General features: G+C 44.2%; 1 protein-coding gene across 15 annotated transcripts in view; it reads left to right on the top strand.

Annotated features, from left to right (window-relative positions):
• Positions 1-761: 761 nt before the first annotated feature.
• Positions 762-17232, top strand: part of LOC116352803 (leucine-rich repeat flightless-interacting protein 2-like) — a 41018-nt gene continuing 24547 nt past the window's right edge. For 3 of the 15 annotated variants that reach the window (XM_031813476.1, XM_031813479.1, XM_031813482.1), the window contains exons 1-2: positions 764-1782; positions 16681-16767. In XM_031813476.1, the coding sequence (XP_031669336.1) occupies positions 1687-1782; positions 16681-16767 (183 nt within the window). In that variant the 5' untranslated portion in view covers positions 764-1686. Of the gene's footprint in view, positions 1783-14750; positions 14920-16680; positions 16768-16919; positions 16938-17232 lie in introns of those variants that run through there. The other 12 variants (XM_031813481.1, XM_031813484.1, XM_031813475.1 and 9 more) reach the window with 8 other exon arrangements.

Genomic DNA, 17232 nt, shown 5'->3' on the forward strand with positions numbered 1-17232 from the left:
CCCTGTGTAGGGTGCTGTCTTTTGGATGGGACGTTAAACGGGTGTCCTGACTCTCTGAGGTCATTAAAGATCCCATGGCACTTATCGTAGGAGTGTTAACCCTGGTGTCCTGGTTAAATTCCCAAGCTGTCCCTCATACCATCACGGTCACTTAATCATCCCCAGCTTACATTTGGCTCAGTCATCCCCCTCCTCTCCCCTGTAACTATTCCCCAGGTCGTTGCTGTAAATGAGAACGTGTTCTCAGTCAATTTACCTGGTAATGAAAAGGTAGCCTAGTGGTTAGAGCATTAGGCCAGTAACTGAAAGGATGCTAGATCAAAACCCTGAGCTGACAAGGTCAAATCTGTCGTGAACTGTTCCTAGGCTGTTCCACTGTTCCTAGGCCGTCATCGTAGTTAAATAAAATATAGGAAGTGATTTCTATGGATTGGCACTGAGCTCTCAGGCCTTATCTTTTTCCACTAGAGGGAGTAATTTCCCACCAGTTCCTATGGATTGGCACTCTCCGGTATAAACAGAAGGCGTTCATCTAGTTTACTGACTAGACATGAGGTCAGAGTTAATGTTACAGATTAAAATAGTCTGATATTATAATTTAGGCTTGAATCAGAAATGCACCTAAACAAAGGAATAAGATGAACACACAGCTATTCAGAGAATTGCCATACAGTCATATGCCACAATTTTGAAATGGCAAGTGAGATGTATTTGGTTGAACTCAGTGCTGACCTTCCTTCTAAAATAGCAGTAGGATAATAGGTTTTCTGTTCGCATCGAGACTATTGGAGACGTCTAAAGACCGTGTCAACTGAACTTTCTGCTTCGTGCATTCCAGGGTAATTCCATTCGGGTCATTAGGCTACAGAATATTTGTTAAGGCATCACACCATTCTCAAGATATACGATACATTCTGAACGAAAACACCACAAAGGATCTGCTTTGACTATTGTATGACCAGTAAAATTCGACTGTTTGGAGGACACCCACCCCGTCCATACTGCGGCCACTATCTATCTCCAGCAGGCTCGAGGCTCTGCCCCGGAACGTGTATTCATCCCGCTGTGGTCATCATCCGGGATTGCGCTGCAATAAAACTTTCGTCCATCTGCTTTGACATCTCGGCGACTCCCGCGTTCTCTGCTAAAGCCCATTATTCATTCGCTACCTACAGAACGATTATTTATTATTATCGCGTGTGTTCTTGTTTTGGTGTTCCATACCGAAACGTATGATATGATGACAATTGCCTAGGATTAGCTAGATGACAATTCGTTTTCCAATGTTCCCAAAGAGGGAAGCCTGATGCTATGAGGGTGTTTTGACACATCAAAGTGACGCGTGTGATGTTAGTTTATCAGCAACAGGAATCAAGGATATTCGTAATGCAGTTTGTTACGTTTGAAGGCGGTTACATTGAAACAATGTATCATAATGGCATCACGTCTCGTGCCTGGGAAGCGAATTGATGATGGATTGTTGTTACATTGTAGCTACCGGATTGTAAATAGTTTACTTCTTTTTACGTGTTATTGGTGAGCTATTTTTCCATTACGTGGAGATGGTGATTCTATTTTTCCAGCGTGCCCTTCATCGTCATCATTCGGCTCCTGTGTTCCATTTTTGAATTTCTTCGAGGCTGACACGTATGCTACAGTAAGGACTTAATCACAGAATACACAAACATGGGAACTCAGATTACTGGCACTGGAAGAAAAAGAATCCCCAACAGGGAGAGACTGACCGCAGAGGACGATGCCCTCAATCAAATCGCTCGAGAGGTACGTTTTGGGATCTGTTTTTTCTTTCTTATTTTGGGAGGCAATGCTCGTCATACTGCGCCAAACCTATTCCACGGAGAGCCTTCAATTTAAGCCTATGTTATACATATATAGATATTATGCCAACATAAAGACACGAGCATGTCTATCATACATGTAAAGTATAGCCTAGACCAGACGTTCCCGACCTGGGGTAGTAGGACCCCTGGGGGTACTTGGCCTATCCACAGGGGGTATTTAAGAAGACTGTCGAGACTATAACCTTACTGGTAAATTGCACACGAGGGGGTACTTCAGGGGTACTCCGGACAGAGCTCAATTTAGTTGGTGGTATAGTAACCGAAAAAGGTTGGGAACCACTAGCCTAGGCTACACTAGGACTATTCAAAAACCATGCATCAGTTGCTGCAGCCCCACACCCTCCTCAACTGACGAACACAGCGTGGTAATTATTATTCACTGGGGGTAATGGATGTGTATCGTGCTGCCTCTCCGATGCTGTATGCAAGGCATTCCCTGGACTAACAGACAAAGACGCATTATTTGTTAAAGGAAACACGGACATTGTTTGCTTGGCCTACATAAACTGGCATGTGGCTGGACAGTGGATCAAAGTGACACAATGAATGGGGGAATTGTTGAGGGGTAAATTGCTTGATAAAGACAATTGGGGATGACCTTCGTGGCAAGGACACGTTTGCATGTTGAAATGGGTACCAACTGTAATGTCAGACTTCCTAGCTATTGATCCATGTCCTATTCATCTTTCACCTATCACCTGTCATCTGTCACCTATCATCTATTCTTCTATCATATATCATATATCATCTATCACCTATCATATATCATCTATCATCTATTCATTTATCACCTATCACCTATCATATATCATATATCACCTATCATATATCATCTATCACCTATCATCTATTCATATATCACCTATCATATATAATCTATAATCTATCATCTATCCATCAATCATCTATCATCTATCATCAATTCATCTATCATCTATCATCTATCATATATAATCTATCATCTATCATCTATTCATCTATCATCTATTAATCTATCCATCTATCATCTATCATCTATCATCTATCATCTATTCATCTATCATCTATTCATCTATCATCTATCATCTATCATCTATTCATCTATCATCTATCATCTATCATCTATCCATCTATCATCTATCATCTATCCATCTATCATCTATCCATCTATCATCTATCATCTATCATCTATCCATCTATCCATCTATCATCTATCATCTATCATCTATCATCTATCCATCCATCATCTATCATCTATCCATCTATCATCTATCATCTATCCATCTATCATCTATCATCTATCATCTATCCATCTATCATCTATCATCTATCCATCTATCATCTATCATCTATCATCTATCATCTATCATCTATCATCTATCCATCTATCATCTATCATCTATCATCTATCATCTATCCATCCATCATCTATCATCTATCCATCTATCATCTATCATCTATCATCTATCATCTATCCATCTATCATCTATCATCTATCATCTATCCATCTATCATCTATTCATGACGCTTATTAAAGAAGCAGGAAAGAGAGAGGAAGAGTGAGAGAGAAATAGATAGATGTAGGTCATACTGCAATGTGTGGTGCATCTCAATATGAGAGGGAGTCTGAACTGGCTTCCTCCCCTTGTCTCCTCCTCTCTTTAAAACAATTTGAGGTCACACGATAGGTGAAAACAAATCAGTGCAGACAGGAGGTAAAGTAAACCACATCATATCCAAATTTAGCAGATGCTTTTAAACACTTTTCATGTGTCAATCTCAGCAGGAATTGAACCCACAACCCTAGCATTGTAAGCATCATGCTCTACTTACTGAGCCACAGAGGACCACATTTGATGTGAGATGATGTTTTTTGGGTGGAGGAAACACAATCAGAAGTTGATGGGGATACAATCATAGGGAGATTGACAGACAGTTTGTCATCATACTATATTGAAGTCTGGCGCCAGGTAGCTTAGTAGTTAGAACTTTGGGCCACTAACTAAAAGGTTACTGGATCAAATCCCTGAGCTGACAAGGTAAAAATCTGTTGTTGTCCCCCCCTGAATAAGGCAGTTAACCCACTGTTCCCCATTAGGCTGTCATTGTAAATAAGAATTTGTTCTTGTCTAGTTCAAATAAAAAATTCCAGGGCTCTAGTGAGACTCCGGCTAGTATTTGTAAGGACAGGCTTCGGACCAACTTTAGACTGAAGTCTGTTGACCAATGACCACAATATCTTGAAAATATTGACTGGCCATTGCCCATTGCAAATGGCCTCCAAAATGTCACTAGAGCCCAGCTCTTCCATTTTCATCTGGTTGATTTTATCATGTAATCCCGGTCCTTGATGATGTTAAAACAACTCACCAGTGTAATGCTGTGCTGTAGGTTTTCTGACCAGCCACGACTGTAAACTGAAGGAAAAGCCTCACTATGTGGACCATAATATTCCCCCTGAAAGGTTCTAAACATCCTCACTAGATATCAAAGGGCTTGTTATGTTCTCCTGCTCCCCTGCCATTCTTCTAAATAAAGAAGTATACAGGGTAAAAAGTAAATGTGCAGTAAGAATCATATGTGTTGGTACAAAAACACAGAACGGTTCTATTAGTCAGAACCACTAGTCAGATCCTTGAACACATAAACGTCCCTAATTGTCATGGGTGTGGTGGGAGCTAAGCAACCAGGAAGGCAGAGTTTTGTTTAGTGCTGACATCAGAGGGCTTAGTCAGCATATGAGTGACAACATGATGTGAAGGCCCTTCAGAAGACACTCCCACCCGCATGCTAATGAGAATACGATCTGAAATAGGATGTTGGGATGTTGTCATCCTAGAATATAATAACACACTGTGTGCCTCATAACAGTGTTGACAAAGCTATACAGCTGTTCTTAAGCAGAATATGGGGTTGTTTTGAACACACACACACACACACACACACACACACACACACACACACACACCGAGGAATTTTCAAATGCAACTACTGTAATATAAAATATGCTTCCTCCAGTTCTGTCTCTCTCCCATCTCTACACACTATAATCTATGGCACTGATATGACTCCATAATACTCCAGTCCTGTCTCTCTCCCATCTCTACACACTATAATCTATGGCACTGATAATACTCCAGTCCTGTCTCTCTCCCATCTCTACACACTATAATCTATGGCACTGATATGACTCCATAATACTCCAGTCCTGTCTCTCTCCCATCTCTACACACTATAATCTATGGCACTGATAAGAGTCCATAATACTCCATCCAGTCTGTTGGAAATGGTTCTCAATGAGACGTCAAGTGTCTCTCAAACCAAACCAAGTGCAGTGAGGCCTGAAGCCCCCAGTCATGTGATAACAAACCGTTGAGAGCTGCAGATGACAGACAGACATCATTAATCCAGGGCCCAGAGCACGATGTTGTCATCAACTCATTCTGCTGTCATGCCAGTGATATTCAGCAGGTACCTGCTAGTCATATCATTAGTGCCAGAGTGTTGTTTGACAGTGATATAAACAGGTACCTGCTAGTCATATCATTAGTGCCAGGGTGTTGTTTGACAGTGATATAAACAGGTACCTGCTAGTCATATCATTAGTGCCAGGGTGTTGTTTGACAGTGATATAAACAGGTACCTGCTAGTCATATCATTAGTGCCAGGGTGTTATTTGACAGTGATATAAACAGGTACCTGCTAGTCATATCATTAGTGCCAGAATGTTGTTTGACAGTGATATAAACAGGTACCTGCTAGTCATATCATTAGTGCCAGGGTGTTGTTTGACAGTGATATAAACAGGTACCTGCTAGTCATATCATTAGTGCCAGGGTGTTGTTTGACAGTGATATAAACAAGTACCTGCTAGTCATATCATTAGTGCCAGAGTGTTGTTTGACAGTGATATTCAGCAGGTACCTGCTAGTCATATCATTAGTGCCAGGGTGTTGTTTGACAGTGATATAAACAGGTACCTGCTAGTCATATCATTAGTGCCAGGGTGTTGTTTGACAGTGATATAAACAGGTACCTGCTAGTCATATCATTAGTGCCAGAGTGTTGTTTGACAGTGATATTCATCAGGTACCTGCTAGTCATATCATTAGTGCCAGAGTGTTGTTTGACAGTGATATAAACAGGTACCTGCTAGTCATATCATTAGTGCCAGGGTGTTGTTTGACAGTGATATAAACAGGTACCTGCTAGTCATATCATTAGTGCCAGAGTGTTGTTTGACAGTGATATAAACAGGTACCTGCTAGTCATATCATTAGTGCCAGGGTGTTGTTTGACAGTGATATAAACAGGTACCTGCTAGTCATATCATTAGTGCCAGGGTGTTGTTTGACAGTGATATAAACAGGTACCTGCTAGTCATATCATTAGTGCCAGGGTGTTGTTTGACAGTGATATTCAGCAGGTACCTGCTAGTCATATCATTAGTGCCAGGGTGTTGTTTGACAGTGATATTCAGCAGGTACCTGCTAGTCATATCATTAGTGCCAGAGTGTTGTTTGACAGTGATATTCAGCAGGTACCTGCTAGTCATATCATTAGTGCCAGGGTGTTGTTTGACAAATAACAGACAGGCCAGATTCAGAATCCTTAGTCAATGGTGTTAGGGGGTGTGTCCCTGTGGAATTAGGAGGAATTAACAGATAGACAGCTCCAGTATTAAAAGGAGGGGGGGGCAGTACAGGGGGCCATGGTGGGCTTGGGTCAGGGGTATGTGAGGGGGAAGAGATGGGCTTTTGGCTGACTTTCATGTTCTAGCTGGTGAAGTCTGACCTACTGGGCAAGCTGACAGCTGTTCCCTTGGGTGCACATGTATGTGTGTATTGGTGTGTGTACATGTCCATGTGTGTGTGTCCACTTTTGTGTGTGCGGGTGTGTTTTTTATATGTGTGCATGCGATCTGTGCACGTGTGTGTTTGTGTGTAAAAGCACTCAGCAGCCACTCTGCACCAGGGGATTGGACTGTGTCTATGCCAGTGACCTGCATCTCTTAAGCCTCTCAGCATCATCCACATCCTGCTTTAATCGCAGGTTGACATTTATTGTCATGAGTCTTGTCCTGAAGGCAGAACTGAGCGATTTCCCCTTAGATAGACCAGCTGGAAAGTCAAAATTGTCTATATTGTAAAAATGAGTGGTTTTTTGGTCTTTTATTTAAGATTAGGGTTAGCAGTCTGGTTAAGGTTAGGGTTAGGCATTAGGGTTAGCAGTCTGGTTAAGGTTAGGGTTAGGCATTAGGGTTAGCAGTCTGGTTAAGGTTATGGTTAGGCATTAGGGTTAGCAGTCTGGTTAAGGTTAGGGTTAGGCATTAGGGTTAGCAGTCTGGTTAAGGTTATTGTTAGGCATTAGGGTTAGCAGTCTGGTTAAGGTTAGGGTTAGGCATTAGGGTTAGCAGTCTGGTTAAGGTTAGGGATAAGGTTAGGGTTAGGTTTAAAATCCTCCTCCTATGACTTTGTGGCTGTGCCAGCTAGTACTCTGCAGAGCTGCCTCTAGAACAAGATTCATTAAGAAAAACGTGAACCTGCACTTTAATCACTGCTGGAGTAGTGGCATGGCAACAGTAACCAGCTTTTACTGTAGGCTAAATCATTAATCATGTCTCAAATCAAAACATTATTTGACCCATTTAATCTAAAAGGGATTCCCAACGAGTTTGAGAGGACCACCTGAATTTCAGCCTGTTTTGGTGGGATGGAGTTTTGGCCTGCCTGGTGACATCGCCGGAAAATCAGTTAAACGACCAATAAGAAAGAGAGTTCCAAACCTATCTGCTAATAACAGATAGTTTTCAGTTTTCCTCCAGCCAGACCACTCTAAGACACTCCGAGCAAAATTCTTGTTATAGAAATTGCTCTTTGCTGAGAAGCTATTTTAGTATCTTTTTGACCATTTAATTGAAAAACAATCACGGTAGCGTACTTAAGTTTTACCCAGAAATGATTTGATATTGAAATAAAAATGACTGCATTGAAACTTTTAAGTCTCTGTGTTGCGTTGGGTGAGGTAGAAGGCGATTAGTGAAGCGTGATGAACAGGCGATTGGTCTAGACTTCCAGCTACCTTTGACCTCCCATCAGCGATCATGATTCAATACATCTACTGAGTCAGAGGCCCAACCTTCCTTCCTTGAAGTGCTGTAGTCACTGTTGTCTGAAATGATCAGGTGAACGTAAAGGTTTGACTGCTTAGCTTACAGCGACACAGGCGTGCCAGATATCTGAAACATGGGGTCATTGCTACATGTACCGGCTCTCTTAACTTGTCCTCCCTGACTGTGTTGACATTAGGGGGTGTGACTGTACTGCCACCCCTCTCCCTCCCCTCACTTCCATCAGGATGTTGGGCATCACGGCAAAGCAATTTTGTCCATTAAGTGTCTTTATAATATGGTCTAAAGAGCCTAACACACACACACACACACACACACACACACACACACACACACACACACACACACACACACACACACACACACACACACACACACACACACACACACACACACACACACACACACACACACACACACACACACAGCAGAAGTCTGCTGCTCTTCAAAGTGCATAAATCTCTGCATGAGGCTCCTCCTAAGAAGATTACCACAGTAAAATGCTGCTATGTATATATCAGGGCACTGGCCTGTACGGGGATGTATCAGACAGACAGACACCATGTGTTCTCTGCATGGACATTAGTCTCAAACACCCCAGAAAACTCCAAGCTAAGTGCTCAACCCCCACTACTGCTTCAACACATCATGAGACTAGAATGTACTTGTATAGTATTATGGGGTTGTCACAACACACCTGAATAGGAAACTCTACACTGCCCCCAACAAGGCCTCATGAGCACAGCATGAGACTAGAATGTACTATAAAGTACAGTGCGTTACGCTTTTACTAAACTATTTAGGTTAAAGTGATCAACCGTTTATAATGATCACCTTTTCCTGCACTTATGTGTTCACAATGGGGCGAAGCCTAACTTTCATTGAGGTCAATGGCAGAACAGAGAGAGGATTTCGTCCGAACGGGAAGTTAGGATTTGCCCCTATGAGAGGAGTGCACTGAATAACTTCCAAGAGACTTTATTTTCCAGTAAGTGTTGAGGTGGCCCTTCCCTCTGCTCTCACTCAGAGAGCCTGGCTATGAATAGATCCGTAGGGATGCATCATGTCTGTGAAGGTCTTGACACTGGTGAAGGAAAACATCTGGAGTTACAAAGCTGTTCTGCTTTTAATCCTCCATGAGGTCTGTTCTGGATGGGAGCTGCTGCTGTCCAAGCCGACTAGTGTAAAGCTTCCAGGCCTCTAATAGTACTGACCAGTGCTGCTGCTGTCCAGGCCGACTAGTGTAAAGCTTCCAGGCCTCTAATAGTACTGACCAGTGCTGCTGCTGTCCAACCCGACTAGTGCAAAGCTTCCAGGCCTCTAATAGTACTGACCAGTGCTGCTGCTGTCCAGGCCGACTAGTGTAAAGCTTCCAGGCCTCTAATAGTACTGACCAGTGCTGCTGCTGTCCAGGCCGACTAGTACAAGCTTCCAGACCTCTAATAGTACTGACCAGTGCTGCTGCTGTCCAGGCCGACTAGTGTAAAGCTTCCAGGCCTCTAATAGTACTGACCAGTGGCTAGTATTATCAGAGCAGTCTTTAAGAACTGGACTCGCGAGTGACGCAGCGGTCTAAGGCACTGCATCTCAGTGCAAGAGGTGTCACTACAGTCCCTGATTCGAATCCAGGCTGTATCACATCCGGCTGTGATTGGGAGTCCCATAGGGCGGCGCACCATTGGCCCAGTGTCATCTGGGATAGGCTGTCATTGTACATAAAAATTTGTTCTTAACTGACATGCCTAATTAAATAAAGTTTAAAAGAAACTTGGGGAGTGTTGTTTGTCCGGAAAGGGATAGATCCTGCCAGGATTAAAAATCCTGGATTATATTTCTGGTATTTCTGTCCTGTATATAGGCCCACAATACGCGATCCAACGTTACTCTTTTGTGACCAGAGATATACAGTTATGACTTGAAGCATAGACACCATTTTCACAGGTTCATCTTTCATTACTTTTCCCCCAATGAAATTGTATAAGTTCTGTTAACTTAGTCATTCACTTTATTGTCACATGTCCCTAAACTTGAATTTGATTTAGTGGCGATATTTCTAAAGATCCACTTAGTTTCACAACCCTAGTGGTTAAAATGACACTATGGAGGGTAGTGTATACAGCCCAGTACATCACTGGGGCCAAGCTTCCTGCCTTCTAGGACCTCTATACCAGGCGGTGTCAGAGGGTAGTGCATACAGCCCAGTACATCACTGGGGCCAAGCTTCCTGCCTTCTAGGACCTCTATACCAGGCGGTGTCAGTAGAAGGCCCTAAAAATAGCCAAAGACTCCAGCCACCCTATAGTCATAGACTGTTCTCTCTGCTACCGCATAGCAAGTGGTACCGGAGTGCCAAGTCTAGGTCCAAAAGGCTTCTAAACAGCTTCTACCCCCAAGCCATAAGACTGCTGAACAGTAAGAAAATGGGCTACCCCGACTATTTATATTGACCCCCACCTCCCCCCTTTTTTTTTACCTTGCTGCTACTCGCTGTTTATTATCGATGCACAGTCACTTTACCCCTACCTATATGTACATATTACCTCAATTACCTCTACTAACTTGTACCCCCGCACATTGACTGAGTACCGGTACACCCTGTATATTGCTTTCAATGAAAATGATAGATCTATAACTCACATTCCTCTGTGGATTTGGTTGTGTCACCCAACAAGTGACATATCAGAGCTTTAAGGTGATGCTTAATCTGATATGGTCTACACTTGTCTAGGCAGCCCCAGACCACCCTCCTCATCAGTCTCTGTTAACAGGTAGCCCCAGACCAACCTCCTCATCGGTCTCTGTTAACAGGCAGCCCCAGACCTCCACCCTCCTCATCAGTCTCTGTAGATAGGCAGCCCCGGACCTCCACCCTCCTCATCGGTCTCTGTAGACAGGCAGCCCCAGACCTCCACCCTCCTCATCAGTCTCTGTTAACAGGCAGCCCCAGACCTCCACCCTCCTCATCAGTCTCTGTTAACAGGCAGCCCCAGACCTCCACCCTCCTCATCGGTCTCTGTTGACAGGCAGCCCCAGACCTCCACCCTCCTCATCAGTCTCTGTTGACAGGCAGCCCCGGACCACCCTCCTCATCGGTCTCTGTAGACAGGCAGCCCCGGACCACCCTCCTCATCGGTCTCTGTTGACAGGCAGCCCCAGACTTCCACCCTCCTCATCGGTCTCTGTAGACAGGCAGCCCCAGACCTCCACCCTCCTCATCGGTCTCTGTAGACAGGCAGCCCCGGACCTCCACCCTCCTCATCGGTCTCTGTAGACAGGCAGCCCCGGACCTCCACCCTCCTCATCGGTCTCTGTAGACAGGCAGCCCCAGACCTCCACCCTCCTCATCGGTCTCTGTAGACAGGCAGCCCCGGACCTCCACCCTCCTCATCGGTCTCTGTAGACAGGCAGCCCCGGACCTCCACCCTCCTCATCGGTCTCTGTAGACAGGCAGCCCCGGACCTCCACCCTCCTCATCGGTCTCTGTAGACAGGCAGCCCCGGACCTCCACCCTCCTCATCGGTCTCTGTTGACAGGCAGCCCCGGACCTCCACCCTCCTCATCAGTCTCTGTAGATAGGCAGCCCCAGACCTCCACCCTCCTCATCAATCTCTGTTGACAGGCAGCCCCGGACCTCCACCCTCCTCATCAGTCTCTGTTGACAGGCAGCCCCGGACCTCCACCCTCCTCATCAGTCTCTGTTGACAGGCAGCCCCGGACCTCCACCCTCCTCATCAGTCTCTGTAGATAGGCAGCCCCAGACCTCCACCCTCCTCATCGGTCTCTGTTAACAGGCAGCCCCAGACCTCCACCCTCCTCATCAGTCTCTGTTAACAGGCAGCCCCAGACCTCCACCCTCCTCATCGGTCTCTGTTGACAGGCAGCCCCAGACCTCCACCCTCCTCATCAGTCTCTGTAGACAGGCAGCCCCAGACCTCCACCCTCCTCATCGGTCTCTGTTAACAGGCAGCCCCAGACCTCCACATCGGTCTCTGTTAACAGGCAGCCCCAGACCTCCACCCTCCTCATCAGTCTTTGTTGACAGGCAGACCAGGCAAGCTGTAAGGCAGGTTGGGCTGGACAGGCTGCCATATGATTTCTTCACAGTGAAGGCCCATGAACCGGAGTCTCACCAGGTTTACCTGCCTAATCTACCCTGACATAATCGTGTATCCTAATCTCCTGAATAGTGCTGCAGTCTTTTGACCCAATGAGGCCACCGTACTGTACCAATGACGCTCAATGTGAGACTATGAGCCGGAGACTCACAGCGTGGAATGCTGCTTGTTACTAATGAATAACCCATGTGTCTCAGTCTCAATGCAGCATCCAAGATATTTCACTTCTCTCCAACAGCCAAGCCAGATTGAATCCTTGCCTCAGTCTCTCAGTTCTCTCTCTGCAGGTCCTTGACTGCTTGAGGCAATAGGCACACAGCAGTGCAGTCACATGTGGTTGTAATTAGTTAGTAATAGCTCTTTGCTTCACATTTTAGTGAAGATAAATACCTTTAGTGGTTATCGCATTTCCCTTCGTTTCTTGAGTTTGGTTTGTTTACTGGCTCGGCTGGCATTCTCATCCAGGTTCTATCTTCTGTTTGGTTTGTTTACTGGCTCGGCTGGCATTCTCATCCAGGTTCTATCTTCTGTTTGGTTTGTTTACTGGCTCGGCTGGCATTCTCATCCAGGTTCTATCTTCTGTTTGGTTTGTTTACTGGCTCGGCTGGCATTCTCATCCAGGTTCTATCTTCTGTTTGGTTTGTTTACTGGCTCGGCTGGCATTCTCATCCAGGTTCTATCTTCTGTTTGGTTTGTTTACTGGCTCGGCTGGCATTCTCATCCAGGTTCTATCCTCTGTTTGGTTTGTTTACTGGCTCGGCTGGCATTCTCATCCAGGTTCTATCTTCTGTTTGGTTTGTTTACTGGCTCGGCTGGCATTCTCATCCAGGTTCTATCCTCTGTTTGGTTTGTTTACTGGCTCGGCTGGCATTCTCATCCAGGTTCTATCTTCTGTTTGGTTTGTTTACTGGCTCGGCTGGCATTCTCATCCAGGTTCTATCTTCTGTTTGGTTTTGTATCGTTAACGTGATGGCGTTGAATGCTTTGCACCACTAGCTCTCTTGGAGTGAGAACATTAATGCTCCTGAGTGGCACTGCGGTCTAAGACACTGCATCTCAGTGCAAGAGGTGTCACTGCAGTCCCTTGTTCAAATCCAGCCAATCACATCCAGCCGTGATTGGGAGTCCCATAGGGTGGTGCACAATTAGCCCGGGGTCGGCCGTCATTGTAAATAAGAATTTGTTCTTAACTGACTTACCTAGTTAAATAAAGGTTGATAATTCAGTTACATTTCATCCTGTTCAATTCATGTTAAAGGTCCAATGCAGCCCTTTATATCTCATTATTAAATCATTTCTGGGTAACAATTAAGTACCTTCCTGTCATTGTTTTCAATCTCCAAAAATAAGTTTTTTTAGCAAAGAGCAATTTTTCAAGCCAAAAAATGTATAGGACTGTCTGGGAGTGGTCTGTTAGTTAAAACTATCTGTTATTGGCAGGGAGGTTTGGAACCCTCTTTCTTATTGGTCTATTAACTAATTCACTGCCTGAGGCAGGCCAAAACTCCTGTGAAACAAACACAATGGGGAAAACAGGCCTGACTGGATCAAGGCCTTTCCAGGCTAACATAAAGCGCCAGCCTCAACTAGCAGACTGGTATTCCATTTACCTTTGTCTGTGTTGTAGTTAGGCAGAAGTGAGCCCTTCAGTAGCCTGATGATCTCTATAGTTACACCCTCTTCCATTGGCTCTGACTAAATCTTCCCAGGCCTGTGTGAACAAAATGATCACTTGGCCTCCCATCACAATTCACAACAGTAATTGAAAGTGAACAGACCAGATGAACTGGAAAGCCATTCACCCTTCCGGGTGGCCAAAAATAACTCATTGAAAGCCACGCCCTCAATAAGCCATGCCTCTGAATCTCCTCTCAATATTATTGAACAGTATTTGCATATTTTCCAGCAGTCTTTGCACAACAATAACAAATAACATTTCAACTGTTCATTGAGGTTTGTTTTGTGGACCAAATAGATGTACAAGTCATCAATACATTCAAATATTTAGTGGCATTTTTTTTTAAAAGTTACAAATGACCATGACTGGGATGTGTTGCTGTGCAAATGACATATAGGCCCATCTTTCAGTTAAACAATGTAATGACTTTTGCAATGGTCTATAGTGTACAAATTCTAGGGCCTGCTATGCAGATACCTAGAAGGCCAATGCAACACTTGATAGTGAGAGTTTGCAGGCCCCCCATAGCCAAGGGCCCCAGTGCACACACATTGCCAGCACTGCCTGGCCCTATGCCACTGTCCTGCTCTCTTCACAGTACTTATACACATTCAGATTGAGAGTATGACAGTGGAGGATGAACTGGAATGGTGCCATTGAATCCTCAACGATCTTATGGATTTGATCTCTTCTGCAAATAGACAACGAAACAAGCATTAAAGATGACATGGACATCAACAAGTGGAATCTGATTATTTGAATATGTTTTAAAGGGAATCAGATGTGCTTGGTTGTAGGCTGGGCTGTTGCTAGGGGAAGCAGTGTTGTTATGGTCAGAGTGAGGGTGGGTGTGTCCTCACCAGTGCCCAGACAGAAATGCTGGCTCATCCACAAGCCTCTCTCAGTAATAAAACGACATAGGGAACACTCCCCTCGTGTGGCTGCTGCTAGTCCTGCGTTTTTCAGAATCACTTTAATTCTTGTGATTGAAGATTGTGGGAGAAGCTGTAAACGGGACGCATATGTTTCCTAAAGGTGGTGAACTAGAAAGTGAAAGCCGTTCTCATATGGTTTGGTTGTGGAATAGAGAGACAATCTTAAAGTAGTGGGTTTCTGTCCTGAATGGATTTTCTGTCTGCAGTTTCTCAGTTGAAGGTAAGACAGCCAGTGATTTGTTTAGTATTTTATTTTGGGGCCCTGATCTCAGCTTTCACTGAACGACTCGGGACCTTATTCATTTTTGGCGATGCAATCATGACCTCTGATAGCTGGTCTGGAAGCTCTGTGTCACCAGACCAGTAATCAGCTGATGCCATTAAAACGGTTGTGTGTGTGTGTGTGTGTGTGTGTGTGTGTGTGTGTGTGTGTGTGTGTGTGTGTGTGTGTGTGTGTGTGTGTGTGTGTGTGTGTGTGTGTGAGAGAGTGGAGTAGTGTGTGAAATGACTGAAGCAAAGCTAGAATAGACTGAAGCAGAACTAGAATAGACTGAAGCAGAACTAGAATAGACTGAAGCAGAACTAGAAAAGACTGAAGCAGAACTAGAATAGACTGAAGCAGAACTAGAAAAGACTGAAGCAGAACTAGAAAAGACTGAAGCAGAACTAGAATAGACTGAAGCAGAACTAGAAAAGACTGAAGCAGAACTAGAAAAGACTGAAGCAGAACTAGAATAGACTGAAGCGGAACTAGAAACGACTGAAGCAGAACTAGAATAGACTGAAGCAGAACTAGAATAGACTGAAGCAGAACTAGAAAAGACTGAAGCAGAACTAGAATAGACTGAAGCAGAACTAGAAAAGACTGAAGCAGAACTAGAATAGACTGAAGCAGAACTAGAAAAGACTGAAGCAGAACTAGAAAAGACTGAAGCAGAACTAGAAAAGACTGAAGCAGAACTAGAAACGACTGAAGCAGAACTAGAAACCACTGAAGCAGAACTAGAATAGACTGAAGCAGAACTAGAAACCACTGAAGCAGAACTAGAAACCACTGATCATACGTATCAAATCATTTGTGTTCTTTGTTTAGAATAAAATAATAACAATAATATTGTGCGGCAGGGATCCTAATGGTTATAGTCTTGGGCAGGTAACCGAAAGGTTACTGAATCTAATTCCCAAGCTGACGAGGTAAACATCTGTCGTTCTGCCCCAGAACAAGGCAGTTAACCCACTGTTCCCCGGTAGGCTGTCATTGTAAATAAGAATTTGTTGTTAACTGACTTGCTTAGTTTATTTTTTTTTTACAAAAATAATATCATACAGCGTATTAGAATAAGTGGATTACCTGGAACCTATACAGCAATCAGCTGTGTGTGTGTGTGTGTGTGTGTGTGTGTGTGTGTGTGTGTGTGTGTGTGTGTGTGTTAAGCATGGCTATTGGTCACCATGGTATTCTCTTAAACAATGAAATGAGTGACGAGATCACAGCAGCATTGATAACCAAATGCTAAAGGTTATTGAGGATGGGCAGACTTAAACGCACTCTGATCTAATTTAACTTCAAAGGCTTGTTTCAAGCTATATTAGCCAGCTAGCTGCATAGTAAACACTAACAGAAAGACAGGAACCACAGCCTCAACACCAAGCTCCCAGTCCCTCACTCTTAGCTGCTATGGTAACGCTTCCCTCTCATTTGGAACTTAATAATTAACTATTATTTCATTAACTGTTTCCATGTCAATTACTACTTATTTGATGGCAGCACGGCTCAATGTGTCATCTTTAGCTAATGGGCTACTGAGTTTTATGTTGAACTTTCTGCTCAGCTTGCTTACGCTAACGCTAGCAGTAATGGCAGTCATTGCAGAGATAATGATTAGAGACCATGGAATATTGTATGGTCTGCTTTGATTGGACTGTTATACATACACCCTGTTGAATGGATATTGTCTTTCTCTGTCTGTGTCGTCTTCAGGCTGAGGCGAGACTGGCAGCGAAGCGGGCGGCCAGAGCAGAGGCACGGGAGATACGCATGAAGGAACTGGAGAGACAGCAGAAAGAGGTGACACACACACACCTCTGCACGGTGGTAATATACTTGACCAAAAACCTGTTCGTCTTCCATACTAACATGTCCTAACCTACTGTCTTTCTATTGTCCTGCCTTCTCTTCTCCGTGGTGTCCTGCTCCTTCTGTCCACCATGTTGTTTTAGATGTATCAAAGCCAGAAGGTAGGCCTCCATTTTGTTTTAGGTGTATCAAAGCCAGAAGGTAGGCCTCCATTTTGTTTTAGGTGTATCAAAGCCAGAAGGTAGGCCTCCTTGCTTCAAAATTTCTCATTCTCTCTTTCCTGTTCACCTTTCACTCCTATTGGCATCTGAATGCTAACTGTCGTTGTCAGATCAAAGATCAATGAATTTATCTTTCAAATCCCTTGACCTAAATCAAATGACTCGCTGTGTGTATCTTTTGTCAAAGATGTACGATTATTTGGGTTCAGCACTGTTAAAAAACAAGTCGCTTTTA

Source organism: Oncorhynchus kisutch, unplaced genomic scaffold (genome assembly GCF_002021735.2).
Source record: "Oncorhynchus kisutch isolate 150728-3 unplaced genomic scaffold, Okis_V2 Okis05a-Okis16b_hom, whole genome shotgun sequence".
Classification (NCBI taxonomy): Eukaryota; Metazoa; Chordata; class Actinopteri; order Salmoniformes; family Salmonidae; genus Oncorhynchus; species Oncorhynchus kisutch.